The sequence below is a fragment of the Dermacentor variabilis genome, chromosome 3, assembly GCF_050947875.1.
Source record: "Dermacentor variabilis isolate Ectoservices chromosome 3, ASM5094787v1, whole genome shotgun sequence".
NCBI lineage: Eukaryota > Metazoa > Arthropoda > Arachnida > Ixodida > Ixodidae > Dermacentor > Dermacentor variabilis.
In genome coordinates, this window is record NC_134570.1 from 68,614,125 (window position 1) to 68,639,894 (window position 25,770).

Here is a 25,770-nt window from a genome sequence, read left to right on the forward strand (position 1 = left end):
GCAAGTTGTGTTGTCGTCTCCCTCCGTCCGGTGTCTGTAGTGGTTTCACTCACAATGTCACACAGTCTCATATGTTGCACTGACTGTTTGGGTCGCCAGGGGAGGACAAAAAGGGAACGGGGCGGCCTCACTAACAGTTGGCTAGGGAAGGCTGGCTGCGTGACACAATACCCCCTCCTAATTGCTTTCCTTCCCCCCAGTGCTCTGTAACCTATCACATACAATAAATATTCAGACCCTGGCGGACCAGTGCTTAATTAGACGATGCACAGAAAAGAATGACACACAGACTGCGCTGATTAGTAAACCACATGAGTTCGTTGTTTCTTGCCGTGAACTTTATACATGTGCATAAGAAAAAAGAAAGCCGGCTGAAAACACATAGCAGACCTATCGCGATAGATACAATATCCTTTTCTTTTTATTCAGAAGCAGTAACGGCGTATTGACGCACTAGTCTCAACTATTTGCCGGGCGCTCTACTCGCGGTATCTTCGCGATCTTGTCTCTCTCGAAACACTTGCACTTGCTACAGCGGACAGGAGATTGCTGCCTAAAAAGCCATTAAATGATTTGACGTGCTTCATCGTACAGTCATTTATGCAACGACCTGTCTGGTCCACGTAAAACCCGGCCGCGGAAGAGCAAAATTACAGACAACTTTGCTGTGGCATTCAATATATGCTTTCTAGCGAGGCTATTCTCACACATCGGTTATTTTTTTATTTACCTTTCTACACTGCTTTTATAGCTTGTTAGGAGCCCTGAAGAAAGCGCGACTCCTTCTGCGATGCCCTGTGTACACGTGAAATCAGTGCAATGTTTCGCTTATCGAACTTTTTAGGATGCTTCTACTTCTATTTACTTTCAGCGCCTTAGGTTCAGTCAACACTGAACCTAAGGCGCTGAAGACCTGAAGACCTGCTACGAAGTGCTACGAAACCAAAGACCTGCTACGGAGTGTCAACACTCTGGGAGTGTTGACACTCCGTAGCAGGTCTTCTGGACAGCCGGCACGCCTCAGTCTAACCACCTGTGCCACAAAACTATATTCAACCCTGTCTGCACATATGGTCAGTGGTGCACGCCCTGGCACAAGTTTGCTAAGCCCCTTTTTACTAATTTCGAGTGTTCTTAATTAGACGAGTGCCCCCTTTTTTTTGTGTGTGTGTGTGTGAACGCGGTGTACGCGCACAACCAACATGTGCGCTGTCCTAAAATCAACTGTACGTGGAGGAAACGTAGGCATTCCTCTCGGTTCCAAATTCGCTCGTAAAATGCAACCCACCCATTACTTGAATGAACAACGCGCAAATTGCGTCTACGCACTCTTGCGGCTCCCGATTTTCCAGCACATGTCGTCGACGCATCCGAAAGCACGTAATGTGTTTCCATCGAAAAGGCGCACGGCTAACAGGCTAACCGAAAGGACCGTCTGAAGTGAACACGCCGACTCATCGAACGGTTCGTTATAGGCAGCTATCGCGCTGTCGATTGTGCCAAGTGTCGGCCTTATATACATACGGTGCCAGATTGTGCAAAAATACCGAGAGCATAATGCCCTGGAAATGCTTGAAGCCTTTTTGATGCACACACACACACACACACACACACACACACACACACACACACACACACACACACACACACACACACACACACACAAAAGGAGACATGTTCGTCAGGTCATCGTCACTGCTCCTGCATAGAAGAGAGATGTACCTAACGCGATAGGTCTGCTTTCTGTTACCATCACCCTTTCTCTTTTCGTTGTTTTCTTTTTGTGACGTTATAGAGTTCAAGGCAAGAAACGTTAAACTTATATGATCGCTACTCAGAGCAATGTGAGTGTCTCTCCGTTCTGTGTGCCTTCATCCACTCGCGGGTCCTTCCACAATCTCAACAGTGCTCCGAACTGTGCTACACGAAAGGCCCCAAGTTTCTGCCGTATTGCATCATAAAGAAGTGTTCCGAGTATCGCTCGTCCTGTGCCACGAGCTCGTGCCTTTATACCAGTTTCAGTTTTACTTGGCAGCAAGATTTGTTTCTGGAAGTCTCAGCGGCTGCGCAGCAGTAAAGAAGAAAAAAAAAAGTTGTGGCGTACGAAGCACCATCTCGGGCCCGCTCAATTCAGCAGGGAATCCCAGAGGGTCGTTGCGGAAGCAGCCCGCAACATGTTATATTGCAGAGTACGTGCCGTGAACAGGAATCCAGGGGCCAGCGGGTGGTCGCATACGGATGGCAGAACGTGCGTCAGGTACCAGATGAGGGCCACCATGAGGACGCAGCTCAGGATTGTGGCAAACCAGGAGGCACCAAGAGACAGGTTGTCCACGTTGAATCCCTTCCGCGACAGTACTCGCCAGTCGGCCACGGCTACGCATCGCAATGGGCAATGCGCGGCATCTTTAAGACTTCCTCCCGCGAAATTTCACTTAGGTTAATCTGGTCAATTATGAGGGGTGTATGGGGGCTACTGAAGCAGTCGCAATAAGCAAAGTGACGCCAGACCTAAGCAGGTCGCCTCCGAGAGCTTTCTTTAAGCCTGCCGCGGGCGGCACCAAATCCTGTTGCCATGTCGAGGAGCCGAGCTACATTTACAGTGTGCGGTTATTGGTGGCATCTTTTTCAGTTTCGGTTTAGAAAGTAAAGTCGCTTTTATGAGCCTTTCCAAACAGATACGTTGGTATTGGAAGCAAGATCTTCTACTGCGACTGCTATGTATTAAACACTATCTGAAACTAGGTTTTTTACACGACCCAACAAGCTGTTGAGATTGGCCTTTGAAATAAGTCAATAGTAAGCACGGATCCTTTGGAAAAAAGAAAAGACGGCTCAACTAGGGTTGCCAACCATCGCGAATTTAGCGAGATAGTCCTGGCTTTTGAGTAAATGTCCCGAGTCCCGACTTGCCCCAGTCGGGACGACCAAATGTTCCGACTTTAGCTTTCTTTCTTCTACTGAGTAACTATGCATTTACCAGATTTTCTTATTTTATAATGCCTGAGGGCTCGGGGACAGATTTTCTGTATTGCCTTCCGTTGCACTGTCATATACATAAAGGCAGTTTCGTTTTACAGTGAAGCTGCTTGTGACTAGGGTTCCGTGCTTTTTTTGTTTTGTTTTGTCCTGCGTGCGCAAAAGCCATGGGCCGTTCCCGGAGGTCGCGCAATACCGGACCCACCCGCGGCGTAGGTGAAGCAGGCTTCAAGCACTCGGCTAATTTGCAAAAGTAAGTTTAGTATCTTGGTTCCAAATAGGAACCGTATCAAATATTAAGCTGATAAGAACAGATGCTACACTTTGACCTGCGTCAGTCATGTCTACGTTCGCACCGCCCTCTCTTTGCCGGGGTTCCAGGCGCTTGCGTATCTAAATTCCTTTCCTTCCACTCTGCCGTAGTGGCGATCCCGTCTAAATGTCACGCGTGTCTAGTTTTCTTCGGTTCCTCGGGGCGGTCCCGACATACACGAGAATGTATATAAAAATCACGGTAAATAAGTGCGTACCTTTGTTCAAAATTCTGTGTCACCTCTGTGTCATGCGCCTAACAGGTTCGCTGGTCATCCACTTTCCCAATGTGGAATGACTCATGATTTCTGTCATGGTTTTAGTTCTGTTGTGTAGGCCCTAATCGTTCACAGTACTAACCATTCAGCACTTCGCCCGTTTCCTTCATTATGAACCGAACGGCCCAAGTTAGCATCCTGTTGCAGTTCACAGTGCTTCCATCTTCATTTTGTTACGTGCAGCTGTACTTCGCGTCTCTGTGTGGAGCGCATAATTAGCCTCACGGCGAACTAGGCCTGGAAGTTATCGGTAGCCGTCTTATCCAGGCAACTGCTGCACTTTTCTTGTTGTAAATGGCGACGTGGTAGGACTAAAACAAATGACCAACCCTTCCCCTACCGGAAAATGGGGGCAAGCGAAGCTTGTCCTACGCACACCTGACCTTCTTCACGGTTAAGTAACTCGCAAGTAACGGTGCCGGATTACTTCGGCCTCCCACCAACTCAGCTCGGGAGGCTCTAAAGTCACATTCATAGTCCGACGTTATCGGTGCGCGGGCGAGCGTCGTTAGACGCCGGGCGCGTCGGAGCGCGTTGGCCGCGTCAGGTTACGTTGGCGGCGCCAGTGCGTCGAACTATCGGTGGACGCACTTTCCCTCCCCGGCGGAAGCCAAACGACTCTGATTGGTTGTGCGCGTGGCGTCAGCGCGCGCCTATGCAGCTGGAATCCTTGCTAATGACTCACGCGCCGGCGCCGGCGCAGCTGTCAACTCGTCGAACCGCCCTTTCCCGGTGCTGCTATGCTCTGGGAGCAACTGGGTTTTTCGCGTGACTACATCGCCACCGTAACTTGCGAGCCGATACAAGCTTCGCTTGAAAAATCGCAGTTTCATTATACGGGCGAAGCAATGAATGCGATAGCAGCATGTTAGAATATTACACGAGGTGCAAGACTCGTAACTGTACTGGCAGTATGAATTGAAGTAAACGTAAGCTAAGTAAAAACGAACTGTGCTGCTAGGGGTCCTCCGTTGGAACCATGCCATCGGACAATTTCATTGACTCGCCACATACCATTAGTATGTGGCGAGTCCTTTCCTGACTTTTATTGCAGTAGACACATCCCTTATCTCGTTGAAAATATTCCTTTCGGTATGTTCTTTCTTTCTTTTTTGTCTTCAGGCAGCCAGCTAGGGCCTCAAATAGCAAAGCACTGCCCTTTTGTCTTATAACAATTTTTATCCCAGTCATTCGCAAATCTCCTTAGATTTTCCTGAAGTCCGCTTTTGCACCCAATTTACCGTCTCTTTTTATCTCACTTCCTTTTCGATGCCCTCCGGGTTTTCTGTTTGTACTCCGATTACCCTGGACTTTGTTGCTAACTTCCTTGACCTCTTCATATACATTCCTTCTCCACGCTTTCGAAGTACAGATATTTGTGCTCGTCAGCCACCCAGCTCTTTCCATCCGTGTTTCTGAGTCTTCTATCACAACAAATTTTGCTCTGCACTTCTCTGACTTCAAATGAGGCCCAACCTTTGTCACCCAGCAAAGTAAAGGAAGATGCCACGTCGGCACTGCGCGGTCACAGTTTCTGGGCGTAAGAACCGCGCAGAAAAAAAAAATGTAACAGACAGGAAGAACATACTCGCAGCTCCATCAAAACTGAATGGGACCGGTGCTAACCTAACAAGCGGAAGCGCATCAACAAATAGTATTTGAATAACAATGAAGTGCGCACTCCTGTAATGCCTCTTCAGTACTTGTCTGTTATATATATACGAAAACCTTGCAACTTTGCAAGTTTCGCTGGAGTTTAATGCTTTCATTATGCATGCATTCTGCTTTCCCCAGTCCGTTTCCATCAGCGAGCTCGGTAATGGTGACAGAACATTACTCAGTAACCTACGAATAACGAACTCGCGAAATAATGAGCTCGTGAAATAACTAACTCCAGAAGACCACGAGCTCTCGAGAAGCGTGTCATCATCCCGGGCTGCAACACACGCTAAATAACAAGGTGTTTCTACTCTCTTTGAAAAGTAGCAGCACTCCATTTGGGAAGTGATTTTTGCCCTCTGAGCTTACTCTGAGCTTACTCCGTACAGCAGGCACTCGTTTTTGTAACGAATTTCTCCATATTCGAGAGCGATACTGTATAATCGTCACTGGCGTAGACTCAATTTCCACATGCGCATGGAGAACGAAAGCGTTCAATAGGGCTTACGACTGCCACTCGAAAGTGAGCTAAGAATGGGGAGGAAAATGGGTTACATCCCGCGAAAGGAGTATGCATCACTCTCAATAAAGTGCAGTTGTGCTTGTGCGGCGCGCGCCGCCGCATGGAGCAGCAGCGCAGGCCGAAATTCGCGACAAAACAAAAAAAAATAAGAAAATAAACGGCGGGTATAGTAAAAGTACGCAAGCATTTATTTATTATGCGCGCCATTCGCTTCCCGTCGCGCAACAGTATTGACCGTCGTCGGCGAAGAGATGCAATGAGCGATTATCGCTCTAGTAAAAAATAAGCCATTAGCCACCGTGCAATTGGGAGGCTATGCCAACGTTCAGGCTATTTGCTCGGAACGCCGTGCGCGGCGCGGCGCGGCGCGGCGGTAGGGTTCCGGCAGCTTCGCCCGATCGCCGCGTCGACTTACAGCCGAAGTACATGGTCCAGCGTATGTGGAAGAAGCTGACGTAGAGCATGTTGACGGGGAACATGGCCGCCAGGTACTTGGGGTAGCGGTCGTCGAACAGATAGTCCTCCAGCGTCGACCAGGGCCGGCTCATGGCGAACATCGCCGTCCAGTAGAAAGCGGCCAGCACCATTGCCATCAGCGCTGCGAGTGGGCGGAGGCATAGAGTTTCCTACAAAAATTACTAGAGGGAACTCTGGCGCTGCGGTCGTTGTCCTACCATGGGAATGATGGAAAGTACATGGATTTGTCTGATCTTCGTGCTTGTGGATTCAGACGTTCTTGTGGCTTTGTATATTACGCTATATAAATCTTATTGTCGTATATTTCGGCGCAATCTATATTCTTATTGCTATTAATTGCAACGATTGAGCTTGTCCAGGCGGCCAAATCTAAATGCGCCAAGCGTCTCAAGGCACTGGCATGCCCGCGATAAATTCATAAGGGCGTTTCATTCGCTTGTCGATACATGCGTCCGTGACTTAATGGTTTCAATATCAGGCTTCTGTGCTAGAGCCCCTTTGTTCGAATGCTGCCATCTGGCAATCTTAATGATGTTTATATATTTATTTATTGCGCAATATACTGTTGAAAATGACGAGTTTACGAAGTCAAAAAGCCGTTTGAAGCCAAAAGGACGAAGTTTAAGCAAATCCATGTACTTCCCATAATTCCCATGCTGGGACAACCGCTCCCATTGCAGCTCCCGTAGACACTAGCGCCAGAGTTCCCTCTAGTAATTTTCGTAGGAAACTGTATGGGCGAAGGCAAGCCTGACGAGTGGGCGGAGCCGTGCCTCACTGCACGTATTCGCTTCAGCGATATCGTCGAAAAGTGCACCAATCGCAGCGTTACGTCAGTATAGTAACCTACGGAGCTAGAACTTGGAGGATGACCTCGAGAAGAAAGCTCTAAGGTTCACCAAACAAAAAAAGAAAAAAATGACATTACATGCAAAATATCCTGCGTGAGTTATTTAAACGCTTCGTAAGCATTTGCTACTAATCACCCGCTGTTTCGTTGTCGCGTGCTGCTGTGTTTGGTGTAACTGCCAGAAACACCGCGAAAAACTCGTGAAACGGAGAAGCGCGGTTGCAACACCGAAATGCTGAGACCACCAGCATGAGGCGACGAAGAGGCGAGTAGTAGCAGTGTTCACTCGTGTTTTATGATGTGCGTTTGTATGATGCCGCTGCTTCGTGGAATATGAGCACTGGCCTATTACGTGTTCAATTACGTGGCTTAATTGAACGTTTGTGTCACGTTTGGTAAACCTTGCACGCAGACGTGGCCGATGACGCTGCCTACTGTCGATGCGAACCATTATCAAACCTACCAAACGTGATCAACCGTAATCCGGCGGCGGTGCGTATGGAGTGGCCGCGCGGGCCCTTCGCGTACCTCGGCGTATCTTCACCGAGCCGAAGGAGAAGATCTACTCCCATTTTTTTCTCGAGGACTCCAGCAGACTTGCGTTTCACGGAATCTACGTCATATCCCGACATGGCTCAACACCGGAAAGCATACGTAAATGGAGCCGGCGTATACGTAGAGTCAACTGTACTACTGCTGCGGATGTTCGAGGGAACGGCTCTTTTCTCTTCGGAATCGCGCAACGAAACAATAAAAAAAGTTACCTAGTTATGACCGCTGCAACCAATATACGCCAGCGAGCGCATCATTCCTTTAGTTGTACGAATACATTTCTTTGGATTTGTCTCACGTTTCAAGTTAAAGCGAATAGTCTTAGAAATATACTGCATGTTTCTTGTCTAATGTGCCGAAATGGACTCCGCCTCCATCAGAAATACGGACTTCAGGGTCATAAACTTAGTCTTATCTGTGACTTTACTTTTACTGGTCCCACGTGAATATGCTGCCGCAGAAGCTGCGACAACCTAGTTTGGTTTAAAAATCAAATAGTACTGAATTTTTTTTTCTTCCAGAGCCAATACATTCATACATAGTACAGCGCTTGACTAGGCGGGGATATCTGTATTTCACATGATATTGCAAAGTGGTGGGTCGCGGTTTCACATGCAATGCGTAGTAGTGCTGATAGTAGTAGTGATTGTGGTAGTGGTTATAGCGGCTGTTTGTTGGTGGTGGTGGTGGTGGTGGTGGTGGTGGTGGTGGTGGTGGTGGTGGTGGTGGTGGTGGTGGTGGTGGTGGTGATGATGATGATGATGATGATGATGACGATGACGACGACGACGACGACGACGACGACGTGCCTAGGAGCATTTCTTAGGCTAGCTTGAGGCACTTCCCGCAGAGTTCAGTTTCACTTACGCTTGGTGTGGACGCATGAGAGCAGCATGGCGTGCAGTGACGTCTGAACGCCGAACATCGTGAAGAGGACAATCAACAGGCCCTTGCGCATAAGTTTCTCGCTCAGGTAAGGTGCGTAGTCTCGGGTGTGCTCGTAGTCCTCGTAGCTGATGGAGCCCATCGACAAGTAGTACGTGTTGTAGACCATGAAGAACACCGCCATCGCCGAGTAGAACGACACGTGCACGAAGGTGGAGACGAAGTGTGCCAGCCAGTACACCAGGTCACTCGTGCCCATGGAGCGAAGCATCGACTGCGCGAGTTACGAGCGCGCGCTGCCTTCAGGCACAGCGCAGCGCAAAAGTTTACGGACCGCGGGATCTGAGAGAACGTTGCCTTTCCGAGCAGTTTGGTGAGCGTGGCCAGCAGAGCCATACACTGTATTGTTCGTATTTACTAGCGCATCCGAATATCAATATCAAGAAAAAAAAATTTTACTTATAAGCACGCGGGTAAAACTAACCGAATCGTTGTTGCATTGGTTCGTCAATCTGGAAGGCAGCGGAAGCTCACGTCATCGGAAATGGAGTACCAGAGTCCTTTGATATGAGTAAAGTACTACCAGAGTATTCAACGATTCTGAAAGTACATTGCGGCCAGTTGTTGTTGGCGGTGATTATGCAAAGCGAAAAGAAAAATGTAAGTTCACATGCATTAGTACATTACGCTTCAACAAAATATTCATTAAAACACGAGAAGTGTCATGGTAAGCCAGATGTTCATAACTGTGCCATCTGTATTTAGTTAGAGTTATGAATACTTTTTAACATTACCGATTTTAGACACTTTGTCCTCCACAAAATTTTGAGAAGATCAAAATAAGGCTCCCTGAAGTCGGTAAAAATTTCGTTGTTTCTCTCTCACTAAAGTTCAACAACGTTCATTTAAATTGATTCAGCGACAGGGTAATGAAAAACATTTCTGCCTTTCGCGTTCATTCGAATGGGGAAATCAGAGTTGCGCTTATGGATAAACTTCCGCATACACTAAGTGCAACCGAATCGGATGGGATGGCTTCACCCACCGCCATGCCCGAGCTGTTCTCTTCGACCATGGTCCACACCGAGCGGCTGAATGGCAGCATGTAGGTGATGAGGAAGCACATGCCCGCGATCACGTCGTTCATTTGAGGCGGCTTCGGGTAGCGGGGCACGGGAAATACTTGCGACACAGGCTGCGGCCAGAATCGAAAGATTTTGTCGAGCAATCTTAGCAGGGTGGACAAAAAAAAAAAAAAGAACGAGCTCCTCGACTACCAAGTGAGGCACTCTGAAGGCGCTCTGAAAGACTGAAGTGGCATTTTCGAATTTTCCTACAAGTCCTGGACAATATGTATCGTCCTGGACTATAGGGTCCAGGACAATACAAGTCCTGGACCCTATAGACCTCTAAACCCTGGATAACATACCGGAAAGGCTCAAAGTGCCCTTAAATAAATTACTATGATAGTACGTCGTTTCTTAGTAGGTACACGCGTCACGACGTCATGACGCAGAAGGTGGTCACGTGGGAGCCGAGAATATCGTAGCGTTTCGGCGCATCGGACGCCTGCCGTTCCGCTACATCGGCCCCCTAAAACGAGCAGCAGCGTGGCGCCCTGACGTGTAATGGCGAGTTTCGGGACCCAGAAAACGAAGCTGTTAGCAAAGCTTCTTGGTCGTCCCTTGGATGGCATTTGTGATATACCACTTGCTTTAGGCGGAAGGGAGCAGCGCACAGTTAAAATCTCGGTAATTTTATGCTGCCTCAGGATGAATACTTGGAAGACAGAACGGCATTACCATAAAATAGTCGGAGATAATGTTCGGTACTCTGCTATGCGTGAAGTGTTACCCGGTATTATTTTGTAGGTGCCAGAGAACTCGGAGCAGTTGAAGATGCTTTCTTTTTTATTATTATTATTGTTCTTGCGAAGTGGCGTGTAGTCCGTGTCATAAATTCTCTTCAGCTCAGAGGCCTAAATATTCTCAAACGACGTGAAATATGCTTATTTTGCGATGCAATAAAGACACCTATATCTAGTTCAGTATATCAGACATTTCGGTATAGATGACAGTATATCCAACTATCATTAATGGCTCCTTCCCTCTCCCTCTCTCGAAACCGATCTACCTCCCAAGGTTCAGAAAGCATTAACTATAGGAAATGTGCAAATATTTAAATTTTCGAAGACGAATCGAGTGTTCATTTCTTATCGATTCAGATTCGATTCGAAAATCCCCTATTCTAAGTTGTCCAATATTCGGTTCTGTCTGAACATGAGGAATAACAGCACCTATTGGAGTTTGCAGGTACATGAAGGTACATCAAGGTACATGAAGTGGCTGCTCCACAAAGAAAATCAGTTAGCTTTAAAGTAAATTTTCCCTCGCCTGCTTCCTGGCGAGTTAATAGAATGTTCTCAAATTCAGGCACTTGACGTACGGAGAAGAAAGTCTGAGGTCGAATTTCTCCATTTACCCTTAACAAAGTTACACTCGATACTTCAAATCTCCATTAAGAACCAAACAAACCTCACACCATCAAAGCCATGCCTTAGCTGCATATTTCGCAAGAACCGACCTACTTAAATTTTACGTCTTCCCGCGCACAATAATAGGCGGTGGAGACGTCATCTACGAATGAACACTTGAACTTCTTTTTCATTCCGTTCGGTATTCGGTCGATTATTGCGTATGCGAGCTGTGTATTTATGTTACCTTTATGCACTCTCTGCACGGACGCCTAGTCCGCAGTATATACTTCAATAAAATGATTCTGTAGCAGCAAGGCCGCGCGCTTGCTGCAGGCAAATGCCAGCACGTGCCATACGCACTTTGAGTAGCTAATTTCTGTTGAATACCTTCCACATCATCCAATAAAAAAAAATACTCGCCTTTAAGCAGCTACGACATTTGTTCTGCTATACCGCATGCAAAAGCAATTTATTTGGACAATCTCGCCATGTTTCATAGGTCATTGTCATGGTGCGTCCAGGTATACAGTACACTGACCAGCTTAAAAGGCCAAAGGCATCAAAATTTCTCTTTGGCTAAATTTGTTATAAAGTGAATATTCTATACACCACTGCGTCAATCTTGCCAAAGCCGCAGGGCTGGTAATTGTATATAGTTTTCTTGTTAGCAACCTTTAAACAGCAAATAAGCAGACGAGGTGCGCACCTCCTGGTTATCGCTATGACTTATGTCCCAGCACATTGCCTCCGAGACCCAGCGCACCACGGGCAGCCATGACATCGCCGCGTCTCTGAGGTCGTGCCAAGGAGCCGCGCGTTTTTAGGTCATGCGTCACTTTTGGGCGAGCGGACATGACAGCGTTACTTTTTTTTTTTTCAGTTTCGGTATCAAAAGTGGCTAGCTTTTCGCGATCTTTGTGACGCTTTCCCTCGTATTTAAAACGTCGAATTTTGTGCGGAGGCCTTGTCCAAATCTGCACAATCTCAAGGTATAGGCGCTTTACGAGCTACAAGATACCGTTGCAGTTGGAATTGAAGCTTTTTCTTTTCTTCCTTTCTCATTCCGGAGCTCCTCAGTTGACCATAAGTTCAGTTGTTAATGGATACATGTCTCAAGCAATCAAAATAAGCCCTCCTCCTTTTCTTTTTTTTTTTTTTTGCCAAACAGACATGCCCCAACTTTGATTTCTTTTATTTTGCTCAAATATGGGACAATATTCGGTATATGAATGAATACTCGAAGGTCTTTTTTTTTTTTTCTAGAATAATTGGTTTGTAAATTCCGCCTTTCGAACACCCGCAATATTAAGTCGTTGGAATACAGTGTGCTTGTCCTTATATCGTTAAGAGTGTGTTCAAAGATTGCTCAGGTGTTATAAGGGATCAATTTGTATAAGTTGTCAGGACTCTACCGATGTTTTGCTAAAGCACCGCGTTTTATCTGCGGAATTCAGCACCGAAAACAGAGCTTCGCCAATAAAAGATTTCACTCACATGGATAGTTGGCGAGGATCTCGAGGTGTGTTTTCCAAGCAAGAGCGATTCTATTAGGGTTTGACATTCCGTGATCTCCGCTGCAAAAGTTGCAACAGTAAAACCATGACGTCATTCTTATTCACATCTAGAGCATGCGGGCGTATCTGGGGAGTTTCTTTTAAAGGTTAGCCTTTTTTTTTTTTTTTGAACATAGAAGAAAATTGAGTATGCGTGAAAATGTACAAGTGACCAAATGACACAATTTCGCTAATTACGTTTTAAACTAACGCTGTAGGGCCCATATTACAATTCACGAATTGGAGCTGCCGAGTTGGCGAGAAATATACAGTTAGAATCAACTTTGCGGATGACGCAATATTTTTTCTTTTTTTAAGAACGGGTTTTCCACATTATATCACTTAGGGCACGTGTTTCACTTGCAAAAGTGAAGCCGCGTAAAGTTAAATCATACCTATGTAGCAGAAATCCAAAAGTCTAGTGACACTTTCGCGATGCATGTCCCCAAATTCTGCTAAAAAAATGCGTCGGTGTGACAGTTAAGATCACGCCGCACTGCCTGAGGCACGCGTTGTGCAACTGTTAGCTCGGACGTCAAAGAACACATCGGTATAGCGTTCGGCTTTGATTTTGCCATCGCAAGATGTGACCTCAGTGAACAATAAAAGAAAAGTTAATTAGCGATTTCTTTTTAAAATCAACTATCAAGACATTCCAATGTCTCATGTAGGCGATTTCCATTTTTTCGGTAAGCGTCCCTGGAAGGGAGAACGAAGACGTCGGAAAAAAAAAAAGAACAGCGTCTTTCGTCCGGCTGCGGCCGAGGTGTCCGACCATTAATTGAGTGACAGTGACTGAAATTCTTCTCCCTTCACATAATAACTTTCCTCTTCCAGGCGGGGACTCAAACCACTGCCACATTCGTGTGTCCGGCGACCGCCCCTGTGATATCAGCAGCCCTAGAAAGGCGCTAGTTGGAATCGGTTGGCGCAGGGCAGGGGTAATTGGAGATCGCAGGGAGAGGCCTTCGTCCTGTAGTGGACATAAAACAGGTTGTTGATGATGATGATGATGATGATGATCATGATGACGACGACCGCGACGACGCTGATGATGATGATGACGATGATGATGACGTAAAGAAAGACTTGCGGCAGCGCGCGCGATGATTCGACTGTAGTGGCCAGCAGCGCGAAGCGGGAGCTTCGCCATCGGCGGTCGCCATTAGCCACAGCCTTGGGAAACACCGAAGCTGACACGATTCCCTATATATACACACGGGCGAATTTGTGCGACGGCGTCTTTGCGCCGGTGGGCGCACTCGGTCACCTTCGATGGGTGCAGCGCGCAACGCGTAGCCGGCCCTCCGAGTGCGTAACACGGGCGGCGAGAGGTGTCCGTTCACGTAGCAGGTGTAGTTGACGCTCTTGTCGGAGCCCGTTCTGTGGGTGCGCACGACAGCGCAGACGCCCCTGAAATTCTTGTCCGCGCACGCCTCCAGCAGCGCCCCCTCGTTGGTGACCCTGCAGCGCGCCAGGCGCGCAGTGGTGTAAACCAGAATCGTAGAGGGGGACTAAACGTATACCTGAAGAATGAAATACGAAGTTTTCTTCCTTTTTTTTTCCTGTAGCTAGATTAACTTTGAGCGGTAGCTCATTGCGCTGCGGAGCTTCGAGGTCGCGAGTCCTATACCGGTCGCGGCGACCATATTTTGATTGGGCGAGGGGGGGATGCAAAAAACGATCATGTATGCTTAGATTTGGGTGCACGTTAAAGAAGCTCAGGTATTACAAATTAATCCGGTGTGACGCAAAACAAATGGAAAGAAATACTCTAAAGGCGTGCTGACATACAAGTTCTGTATCGTTTTTTTTTTATTTCGTTATTGGATGTAAGTCGACCCAGCGACTACGTCATAGAGCCTCAATTGTTTACCGAGAGCGTAACAAATAATTACCATTACCTTTCTAAACAGCCAGTTCGAAACGTGCGCCAATTGCACCACGCGGCTTCGGGTGTGAAGAAGGTGACTATAATATAGAGTAATGTACACCACGATACCCGATGCTGGGGTCTCGTGGTACCAGACACCACTGACGCCTTCACACACACTATGACAGTGCTGCCAAAGAAGAGTTACTCGGCACTTGAGCCAATCTGCAGCTTTCTGGCGACTGCAGCACGACCTTGAGCCTTTTGTGACCTCCACCTTCGCTTTCGGTGACGTGAAAATAGTCTCCTCTTTCAAGACCCAAGCCACGTTGCAAATTTACGCGCGTTTTGAACTGGTTGCATTAAACGATGCCGTAATTAATTGTGCCTGTAGCTCTCGAAAAGGTGAGGTTTCGTACATTAATCGTAAAGCCGACAGCTACCTAAAACAAAACAAAACAAAAAAAGATTGGACTCGGAATTTTCGTGTCAGCGGTCCAACGACAGTCATCGGTAGGCAGTGCGCAATTCTCGCTCGGAGCCGCATGAAAAGTTATGAAGAGGGAAACTCGCCGCTATTATCTAAAAGGGGGTCTTCGAAGCAGCGCTCCAACCAACAGGGGAATGACGAGGACCACGAATGCCAGCTCAGGCGACTGGCGTCTAATGGTCTCGGCGCAGTGCGACTGTGACAATTTAAGGTACCTGCACACTCTTTTCCTTTTTCACTACGACGGCACGTTAAAGGTCGAAACTGATTTGTGTATCCGTCCGTTCTTTCTGTTATGCAGACGACCGTCGTCGCCAGGTCAACTTATCCTGTTTCACCTTCGTCGTATAGGCTGAGGGAAAAAGAATGTGCACATCCAACGCACTTGTTGAAACCTATGTGAAGCGAAGCTTGCGTAAAGCGATTACTTAAATACTATAACACTTTTCATTTCCTGCAATGTGTTTTGCGGCACGCCTAAGTGCCTGCGCGGCAAACTGACGAGACGCGCACTTAGGTTGGGTGAAGTTGGGTTGGGTTGGGTTCCCAAAGCTGTAGATTATGCAGCCCTATGCTGAAAACAGTGATAAAACGAGCACGATTAAAAGGAAGTCAATGTCAATGTCGATTCCTCAAGCGGCTCATTCTTTTCGTAACTGTTGAATTATTTCCACAGTATAGTCTACACAAGATTTTCCTATTTCGCCGTCGAACCATCTTTTATGCTCTGGTCATTTCCAAGCCAGGACAGGCTTTGCAGTGTTGGTCTACCGCGCTGAAAAAAGTGTTGCGCACAAACATCGACACAAGAAAGCTTTGGACGGGGTACACGCACATCCTTGTGCGACCAAACATCACGAAGCTTACAGTGTTACCAGAATCCTCCGCATCCTGTTTTTCGGTATCTTCCCGAAGTCTGTCGCGGGTTCGTCCACTTCACGGCCGTTTATGAACAAGCGAGTTTGCCGGTGCCGCTTGCTCGAGAAACCTGCACGCAAGTGTGTTTCATTTTAGCACCTGAAAAACCCGACTCATATATATACCGGCCGATAATAGCTTACAGCTTCTGTAGATAAAGTCGTCTAAGGCTACTTATAGCGAAAACGGGACAGACTCTGACCAAGGTATCTTTTTTTTTTAAACTGACGTTTGAGACCCCACAGGGGAGCCTTGTTCACGTCATCCGTCATTTCAATGTGTTTTTATATCGCCATCAGCTTTATGGCAGAGGTGATGGTTTGCTTCTGAAGAGCAGAAGCAGCAGGCTTGCGTGTGACCTCCGAGATTGCAGGTCACGACTTTCGTAGCTTTATCATGCTTGACGTCGCAAGATGTCTCCACCTGCTCTCTAGGGCTAAGATGGCACGCTTTTACAAATTTCGGCATACGTGTACGTTTCCGCTATACTAAATCGGAGCACTGCTATATACACATGGAGGAAAGAAGAACTAAGAGGGTGCTTAACAAGATTATTTATTTATTTATTTATTTTATTTTATTTTAAGTACTTTACAGGCATCTATTTGAGGTATGTTATTGGGGGAAGAAAAAGTCGGCCCAACAAGTGATCGTGTCGCGTTACGTTTCGATGTCTCCCACCACTCTCCTCAGCGCACGCTCTTCCTTAAAGGCAACAGATGCGACATCAACTCGATGACGTCACACGCTACAACAAATAATAGTACAAGCGTGCACGTTACATAAAGGCGAGGGAAGTTGCAAACGTTTTATATGGAGAAAATGGGCACCAAACGGTCAGCAAAGCACGTCCGAACACCGGGAACCAAACGCCCTGGGCCCAGTCTACCGAACGCCGGCTCGCGTGTTGGGCCGACCTTTTCAGAGAGGAAAAGCGCGAGGAATGGCTGCGCGGAGTGTTGGTTCGCAGAGGCTGGCTGCGTGACGTAATGACCTTCCTAAAAGTTTGCTTGCGCGATACTCTCGATGGCGCTTCCTTCAGTCCCACTTTCGGCCAGAGACGCGCGCTGATTTCGTGTTATGTCGAGATTCAACGAGGCGAGTAAAATAAGATATATCACGAAATTCCACGCACGTGAAAGGTCACCATGCACAGCCCCCAAAGGTATTTCAGCCGTACAGCAAACTTCTCAGATCACTAAAAACACCCTATTCTCAACATTTCAGACTTTCTCCGGCACCGCTGGGAAGTAGTGAAAGATCATGCATATTCAAGGTACATGTTAATTGGATAAGTAGGCATGCAGCTATAATCAGGACGTAGTTTGTACTCGCGTCGGCTTGTTAAATGACAAAAAAAATTATAGGCACCGTCTTAACACGACCTCTGAAGCGTTATTGGCGCGCTTTGCAGAATGCATCATGGTGTCAGCACAAAAACGGGCAGAGGGAGCTCTAGGGATGAAGTCACGAAGTTTCTAGTTCGTAAGCTGCTGTCTTGCTATTGGCCGACTGCTTTCGCCAACACGTCCAACGTCACGGTCGGCTGACATCTGCTATCTGCTCTTACGAAGAGCTATAGCGTAAGAACGTTTTCTGCTTTACCTTTTTCCTTTGTTTCAAACACGAACCTTGAAGGTTAGCTCTGACTGCTCAACGTTTAGAAACGTGCATATAAAGTTTTTTTTGCGTCTCGGTGTACCCTGCGTGTTCCTTGTGCCTTTGCATTGAAACGTGCAGGTACAATGCATGTATACATTCGGAGAAGCCTTCGAAGCGGCGCACTCTTATGGCGTTTTTCACTGGTCGATCTGGAGCGGCCGCCGAAATCCTCGAGCGAGCGCTCGGGTTTCACAAATCCGAATCGGCCAGTGGAGCGCAAGAACGCTCCGCGGCGGATCACACAGGAAGTCTGCGTACACGTCGCACGAACCGGTTCCGAAAACCATGCCCTGCTTCCGTTCTGTACGTTTCCACGGCAACCAAACTCGCCGTTCCCCGTGTGTAATTTGACCGTGGCAGTTGCATAGTCCGTCATTTTCATGTCGCGCCTGCAAGGATTGTGCATGCACAACGTGCATATAAGGCTTCGTAAAGCACCTGCGTCACTTCGTAATCGCTGTCGTCCGGGCTCTCATCGTCCGGGCTCTCAGCAGCACCGAACGCAGCCATTTTGCGAAGCAACACAATGGGCCTCTTCGATTTTCAGAGTTCTGGCAGCCCGCTGGGAGCCAGACGGCAGCCAGCTAGTTCCGGTTCTGACAGGAAGTCACGTGGGCTGGGATCCCAAGACAACCCGAACCTGCCCGAAGTTTGCAAAATCGAACGCCGGTACAGCTGGCCAAATGTAAACATGCTACCAGCATGGCAGCGCCCGTCGAGGCCGACGCGCGCTCGGCGTAGTCGGCCCATTTCTGCGTTGCCAGCTTGAAGATATATTGTTGCATTCAGGAATACGATCACTTTCGCGCGATTTCGCGCGACTCGGCGCAGGACGCGTACTCGGCCAACCTCGCCTTGCGCAGCGCAACAGATGGCCTCCGACGAGGCGGATGACAAGACGCGAAATCGTGATCGTATACTCGAAAGCGATAGCTGGAGGATCCCTGCTCGCAGCGATCACGTCGACCACCGGCGACATTGATGAGTTGGCGTTGTGTCATCACAAGACATGAGAAAGCAGGTTATCGGGTACGTCTCACACGCATAAAATTTCGCGCCGACCTGCTTGGGCTTCGATTTCAGAAAGTTTGTTGTCGTTGATGGTGCTTCTCATTTATGGAGCTGAGGACGCGGCTGGCGCGCGAAAATGCACTTCGCCTGTGACCAGCGAAACGTTTCACACAAAAAATAACATTGGTCGCAATCATGAGAGCAATAAGCCAATGTACGTGTACGTGTCTAATGTACCGAGTGCAATCAGTGTATTCTTATATAAACGGCCTGCAATTCGAACACATATCGGTTTCAAGCTGCCACCCAAGCATACGACGGAGAGACGGAGCGAACACGGGCTAGCTGCAAAGCCTTCGCTAACTGCAGAAAAAGGAGATACCTCCGCATACATACGCGAGATATGTGAAAAGGAACACCACCAGTGAAAGACGAACCCAAAATGTACCGCAATGTGTGATTGAGCGCCAACAACTTGCGTGGAACACGATGCAGTTAACATGCACGCATGAGAGCGCTGCGCTCTGTTTACCTCCGCGAAGAAGCAATCAGGGGACAACCCCCCACACACATATACACACACACAAAAGCTTCAAACGGTTCACCACGGCTCGTATCACACCGCTTCGCGATGCGGAACGGAGCGTTAGCACCTAAAGAGATAACGCTAGAAGTAAGGAAATCCGAAGATGACCGTATACAGTTGGCTGAGCGAGGTAAATGTAAGTCCTCAAGCGCCCGCGTTGCAATCCGTGAAGTCCCAGCAAAGATGGCGGCGAGCGCCCATCGCCTGTTTTAGTCGTCTGCTAGCCAGAGAACTTCCAGAGAGCAGCCAGACCAAAATCGTCCTGGCAGGTTCTGGCAGCCCGCGGGTAGCCAGAACCGTCCAGCGCGAGCAAAACGAACGCCCGGCGGAAGTGCGTAGCGCGGTGGGCGGAGCAACCCGAGAAAAACGAAGACGCTCTGGCTGGCTCTGGCAGCCCGCGGGTAGCCAGAAGTGGAAAATCGAAGAAGCCCAATGTTGTGCGTACGAAGCGGGTACCGATTTCGCTTGAAGACGGAAGTGACGCGAGCTATTTCCGCCCGAATCCGCGCCTCGGCGGCGGAGCAAGTGAGAGCGATCCGGCGCGGAGCGAGTTGATCCGAAACGACCAGTGGAACGCGCGAACCCGCTCCAGATCGACCAGTAAAATTCGGATTCGTTGCCGCGGAGCAAGAAATACTGCTACGAATCGACCAGTGAAAAACGCCATTAGATGCCGCGAAAGGTGATCCACGGGGCTTGATTTTTAGTGCGTAGCTCTTGTAGGGCACCCGTTCCTGCGTAGGCATCGGCGTAAGCGAGAGAACAAGCACAGCTCCCACGCAGCGGGGCATGAAAGACGCGAGGAGGAAAGCGTAGGAGGAGGATATGCTGAAAGCGCGAGGAGAAAAGCGAAAAACAGGCAATGCGGCGACGATGGCTAAGGAGATGGCGCCAGAGTAGCGCGCGTCGTCTGGGAGGTCCGTCTGCGGCGGCGGCTGCTGTGAATCACGCCCACGCATCCCCTACGCGTTGCCTCGCGATCTCCAGATTATTAGCGAGGCAGTCCCGCCACACTTCGCTTCCTTTGGAACATGCCGCACGACACAGATTGTCCGCCGCTATAGCCATTATCTGACTAAATGAAAACACGTGTAGAGCTGCACTCAAATTTCGAATTAGGTAGTATTGTAATCGTTGGTGAATGTTTGTCATTGCGACAGCAATTCTATGGATACTTCATGCGCATTTCTGCCGTCGGCGTCGCCGTTATGTTCTGCGCAAAGTCCAACGGCGATTGCATAGTCGCCGCGCGCCGTATGCTGTATGTGCGAGTGAAAGCGTGTCAGGCTGAGTCGACGATGGCGGCTCAATCTCGCGCGCGAAAGGGAGCAAAGCGCGCAGTCTTCCGTCACGCGCAGGGCGAGGGTGGGAGGGGGCGGGCTTTCTACTCCGGCGGTGGCTGCTTTGTGGAGCCGCCGTGCGGACCTTATTTTGAAAGCGATCTGCGATGGGAACAGAGTGCCGACTGCTTCCTGTGCGCTGTGTTCTCGGAGCTTAGTTCGCGCTGATGCGAGAGGCGCAGCACTAAGGTCAATTCGCTCGCTGCTGCTGCTTCTCTTTCTCACTCCAGCGTTTTAAGCGCAAGTGTGCGCGGTCATTGAGTGAGATGCTTTCATGTTTGCGCGCGTACGTGACACCATGCTTGTTCATTCAGTTAGTAATCGAATGTTTACAAGTTTATACGGCCAATAAAACTACTATCCATACTTCGTACAGCTGTCGACTAATTTGCTATTGCAATCGATACTTCGCCTTTCAGGCGAAACTGCGACTTTTTGTTAGTTGCAACCATATGAATAAAGCAGACGATGAGGCCAGGAAAAGCATAGTGGAATATCTATTGTACTGACTTGAAATGTAAAATACAATAATAAGGAAAATGGAAAATTTTAACCCCTCTCTCCATCCCCACCTTCCTCATAACACGTGCAGCGCTGTACACGTGCGGTGCTCTACCAATTCGACTACCGCGACGACCATCGTAGCTTCCAGTTCGCTTATTATGGGGCATTTTTGCAAATGTACAAGATTAGCCCCCAGAGTGTTAGCCAGCGCCACCAACGGCCATATGGCGGCGGATAACATACTTCAACCACTGTCGTCATGTGATCACATATCGAAGCACGTAACGGGTCAACATACATTTATAAGCCATCAACTAAGGCTGCCAATACCGAGGGGCCATGGTATATTCGAGACAAATACAATATGGCTCGCGATCGACTCACGTCCACTGAGCTTGACGCCCTTGACGAACATGTCGAGCACATCGGGGGGCGCGTCGAGCACCAGCTTGTCGGGCAAGTGGAACGCGTCGAGCAGCTCGGGCGGCCGCTGTTCGCGCTCGTGGTACGCGTTCGCGTTGGCGCTACCGGCCTTGCTGCCGGGCGGGAGGTGGGCCAGGGCGAACGCGGCCAGCGCCAGCTCGAGCACCGTGGCCGTCAGCTGCCGCCGCATCCGCCGTATCCACACGTTGCGCCACACGAGCGCCAACACTTTGCTCGACCAGAAGAGCGCCTCCCACGTCTTCTCGCGTCTGCGGCGGTGTACATACGTTACGCTGAAACGTACTATATGCTTTGCTGCAACGCTTTTGCTATATATTCTTCGGTATATATGTACTGACGACAATTCTATATCTGAGGCACTGTCGTCCCGACGAGGCTTGCTCATCCACGTACGCTAGCTTCGCAGGATACATCAAAGGCAAGATACGACAGCCGCCACTGCCTCGTTACCTATGCCGTTGGCGACTTGGTCTGGTTGTGTTGCCCAGTACGAAACTGCGCTCTGTGCACAAAACTTTTGGCACATTATGATGGTCCTTTTGGGATAGTCGACCGCCTCAACGAGGTGAACAATACCACAGCGCGCCTCACCGCCAACGGCCGAGGTTCTGCCCGCACTCAAGTAACGCGTGTCGGCAGGCTCAAACCATGAGCCAGCGTGACTCTCAGTGTAACGGCGCGTTGGTACCTATTCGAAGCAGAAGGGAAGTAGCAGTGGAAGAGAAGGACTTTGTTTTTGGGTCTGGCGGCCTCGTTCCATCCAGTGCCTTCGTGCCGAGCATTTCGAATAAACGCCTCACACACTGTAACTATATATATATATATATATATATATATATATATATATATATATATATATATATATATATATATATATATATATATATATATGTTGGACGGAGATGTGGCGCGCATACGAATGAAAAGGCCAAGATAATAATAATAATAATAATAATAATAATAATATAGTGACACTCACATGACCCCCATCCACTGTGGTTGCTTCCCTGGACACCTGTAAAAAAAAATTACCGACTATTACGATACTCCCTCATGCGAAATTTGAGCGCAGCTCATACATTTTTTTCATTTCGCGAGGTATAGTGGCTGCCGCGAACGATCTGTCTCGTGCGGCACATTGTAAACGAGGCGAAGCGTGGCGCGACTGCCTCGCTAAGTGGGAGATCGCGAGTGGCAGCGCGTGGGTGACGCGTGGGCGCAATTCACAGCAGCCGCCGCAGGCAGACCTCCGCTCATGCAGCGCTTTGTTTAATACATCGGTGGGCGAACTCTCCGCGTGCCACCGGCGAACAGACGACGGCGCGCTACCGCCCCATCTCGTAGCTGTCCTCCCCGCAGAGCTTGTCTTGCGTGGCATTACGCCTTTCTTCTCACGCTTTCGCCATACCTTCCTCGTCCCCATTCCACCTCGATGTTCCAGTACACCCTACTCCTCCGCTTTCCTCACCGCGCTCCACTTCGCTACAGGCGTCTTTCATCCTCCACTTCGCTTCGCGTTCGCTCTTTCATTCTTCGATGTGCTCGTTCGCTCGTTTACGCCAAGGGACCCCGACGCTAAACGCAGCAACGGGCGCCTAAGCGCTGCGCTATAAAAAAAGGACAATACAAATGTAACATTGGCACTTGACACTTGACACTCGACAGTTGAAAGTAACGCTAACGTTCCAAGGCTGTCTGTTATGATGCTATGGCCTGAAGCCTACAGGCACTAAAAAGCGTACTCTGCACACTACGAATAAGAACATTCGCTGTCGATACCAGGCTGGTGCTCTGAACCGCTGCATGATCTCGTATCAGGATGCTTTCGCGAGACTTACCGAAAGGTTGTCGAAGAATAATTTCCGGGGCAGGGCGAATGTTGGACAATCCGGACCAGACCGTTTCGTTACAGGTTCCGAAGCCGTCGCTGACCAAACGAGGCTAAAGACCTGCACGAGGCGGATTCGAATGAAACGCGTGCAGCGTGACACGCGACGCTTCTTCTTCGCTTGACGCGTGCCGCTACTGAGCTCGGGAACGCGGATGATGATGAAATAAACTTTACTAAAAAGATAGAGTCGGCGATCTTGTGTACGTCGCCCTGAAGTCGGCGACTTCATTAGTCCGGGATGAAATGGCCCTCATCTGTCGGCTTTGCTAGGCCCACCAGTCGCCGCTGGCTCTCCGCGTCAGCGCCGGTGGTCTTCCCCCTCCTCTTAAGATGGCGCCCTAATCGCTGGCACTTCCGTGACACCGTTGCGCTCCAAAACCTTATGGTAGAGCGTATGTTTCCAGCAAAACATTGCTAGAGGAGACTACGGCTCTGCAATCTAAGCTACTGATGTGTAATTGTCTCAGATGACGATAACGATGAAGTGCACGCGTTGGTTGCACAGGCGCTTGGGTACGAACGCGCTTCACGCGGCGAACACTAGCCAGTGCTTCTTCCAAGCAAGGAGGTGTAGTTCCAATGCCTGCGCTACCGCATGCTGACATTATTCTTATTCCTTGTGGTTAACAAATCGTCGGCAGCCACCACTGGCTGTGCAGACACAACAACTGGTGACGAGGATGGAATACCACGACCGGTATTGAGGCCACTGTCGAAAGTCCTTGTAGTGGATATTCGATGTTGTTGTTCCTCTTGGTTTTAAAGCGAAGCTATAGAGCGTAGACTACAGCGAAGCTTTCTTTGCCTCTTCCTTGCGCTTTTCCGCCGCCACCGCTGCTACTGCTTCCTGCTACATGCTGTATACAACGTGACAGTATATTGCCACGTTGTAGTGCCGAAGAATTAACACAGTAGCAAAACTGTGAAACCCGAAACTAACTTTTTTATTAGGCGAACCAGTGTCCAGAAAAGGATGTAACAGTCAAGCACAACGATAGCGTAGAGCACAGTCGGTGATCGCCGAAAATCTGATTTGCGGGTCAAGCGCGTCGGCTTTTATACATGACTCGTGGAAAGTTGCAGGGTGATCGCCGGTGCCCGCGTGCCTTCCAGGAACTACTACACAATTCGTGTCGCGCATACAACCTGAAAAAAGTTCGGCGAGAACATACACAACAGATAGAATCAACGACGAAATTCAAGTAAGTTCCGAACCAAGCAGGCGCGTTTTGCGCTGAACGATAATTTTAAAGGGACACTAATCTATCCAGAGTACAACCGACCAATATTTGCGAGCTGTGCTCAGACGTAGCTAACTTACATACGCTCTGGCGGTGCCCCGCGTTACGCTACGGCGATAGCGTCACGCAGTCCAAATGGGAGGCTGTCCTAAGCAGCCCCGATACTGAAGCACAGCTATGGTCTGTCCATCGGGCCCGCAGTGCAGCAGAGAGGCTCGGCCTTTCTGTACCGACGTGGGAGCGGCCCGCTGCGTGCTTACGCGCGTTCCGAAGGACCAGAATAAAGTTTCGCCATACCATACTAAGGACAAATACTAAGTCGACGTGGATTGTTTAACTACCATTCCAGAAACCTCGCAGCGCTTGTCTCGTGTCAAGAAAAAACTTTACACGAGAAAATGGCATCTGAAGGGTGTAAATACCTTTATCGCAATTCAAATCTCCCGCCACTCAACCGGGAAGTGGTGACGTTGCATACGCCAACACTGCCCTTTGCTGCCGTCGATGATTAAAATGGTGCCCGACAGACGGCGGTACGGTTTTTTCTTTTTTTGCGCAAAACGCAAACGCGCGGCAATGGACAAACGGTGGATTCACCGCTGCAGCTGCTGTTGGTCAAGTGGCGTGGACCATTCGAGCATCTCGAAAACATCACATGGAAGTGGAATTCTCTGCTGCTTGCAGTTTGTAAGAGTTTCACGAACCGGCAAAACCACCGCAGCACTTCACGATAAGGAAACTATACTGAAACGCGAAAGTGCGGCGGTGCTGAGTCGAGCGAAAACAAAATCTTTCGACCACCTGCGTCGTTGTCACCGGTAATGACAATGAGTTCTTGTTTTCTAAGAATGAAATACAACTGGACAAGTAGCATTCTCTTTCTTCTTATAATGCAATACAATGATGTTTTTATAACAAGTGGTTGAGTGCTAGTGACAGAATTTAAATAAGAAGTACCTACATCACCGGGCAAATGCTTGAATGTCCCCAGGGAGTCCCCAGTCTTGTCCGGCATTTACCTCAATTTCTTGGTCAGTAAGGCTCTGATCGCCATAATATTGCCGCCTTAGTGATTCGCGAGGACTAACCTATCACTTTAGCTTGACTTTTTGACTTTAGCTTGACATTTCACCCCGCGTTATACGCACAACGGCAGATAAGCCTATGACAAGGCTGGTGCCACGCCCGCAAAGGCAAATACAAACACATCCCACGTACTCGATGACCACGAGCACTGACAACGCTAGCTTGATGAAGAGTGCTAAT

The 25,770-nt window shown here is 48.8% G+C and overlaps 1 protein-coding gene and 1 pseudogene across 1 annotated transcript in view; both read right to left on the bottom strand.

Moving 5' to 3' along the window:
• The window catches only part of LOC142574554 (ATP-binding cassette sub-family A member 2-like), a 44,614-nt gene extending 21,278 nt beyond the window's left edge, over positions 1-23,336 (bottom strand). The window contains exons 1-10 of the mRNA XM_075683608.1: positions 23,211-23,336; positions 22,352-22,387; positions 21,313-21,620; positions 15,775-15,895; positions 13,815-14,008; positions 12,486-12,565; positions 9,561-9,710; positions 8,498-8,789; positions 6,167-6,349; positions 2,198-2,376 (exon numbers count right to left, since the gene is read on the bottom strand). Of these exons, the coding sequence (XP_075539723.1) occupies positions 2,198-2,376; positions 6,167-6,349; positions 8,498-8,789; positions 9,561-9,710; positions 12,486-12,565; positions 13,815-14,008; positions 15,775-15,895; positions 21,313-21,620; positions 22,352-22,362 (1,518 nt within the window). The 5' untranslated portion in view covers positions 22,363-22,387; positions 23,211-23,336. The remainder of the gene's footprint in view (positions 1-2,197; positions 2,377-6,166; positions 6,350-8,497; positions 8,790-9,560; positions 9,711-12,485; positions 12,566-13,814; positions 14,009-15,774; positions 15,896-21,312; positions 21,621-22,351; positions 22,388-23,210) is intronic.
• Positions 3,142-3,321, bottom strand: LOC142576810 (U2 spliceosomal RNA; annotated as a pseudogene).
• Positions 23,337-25,770: the final 2,434 nt, after the last annotated feature.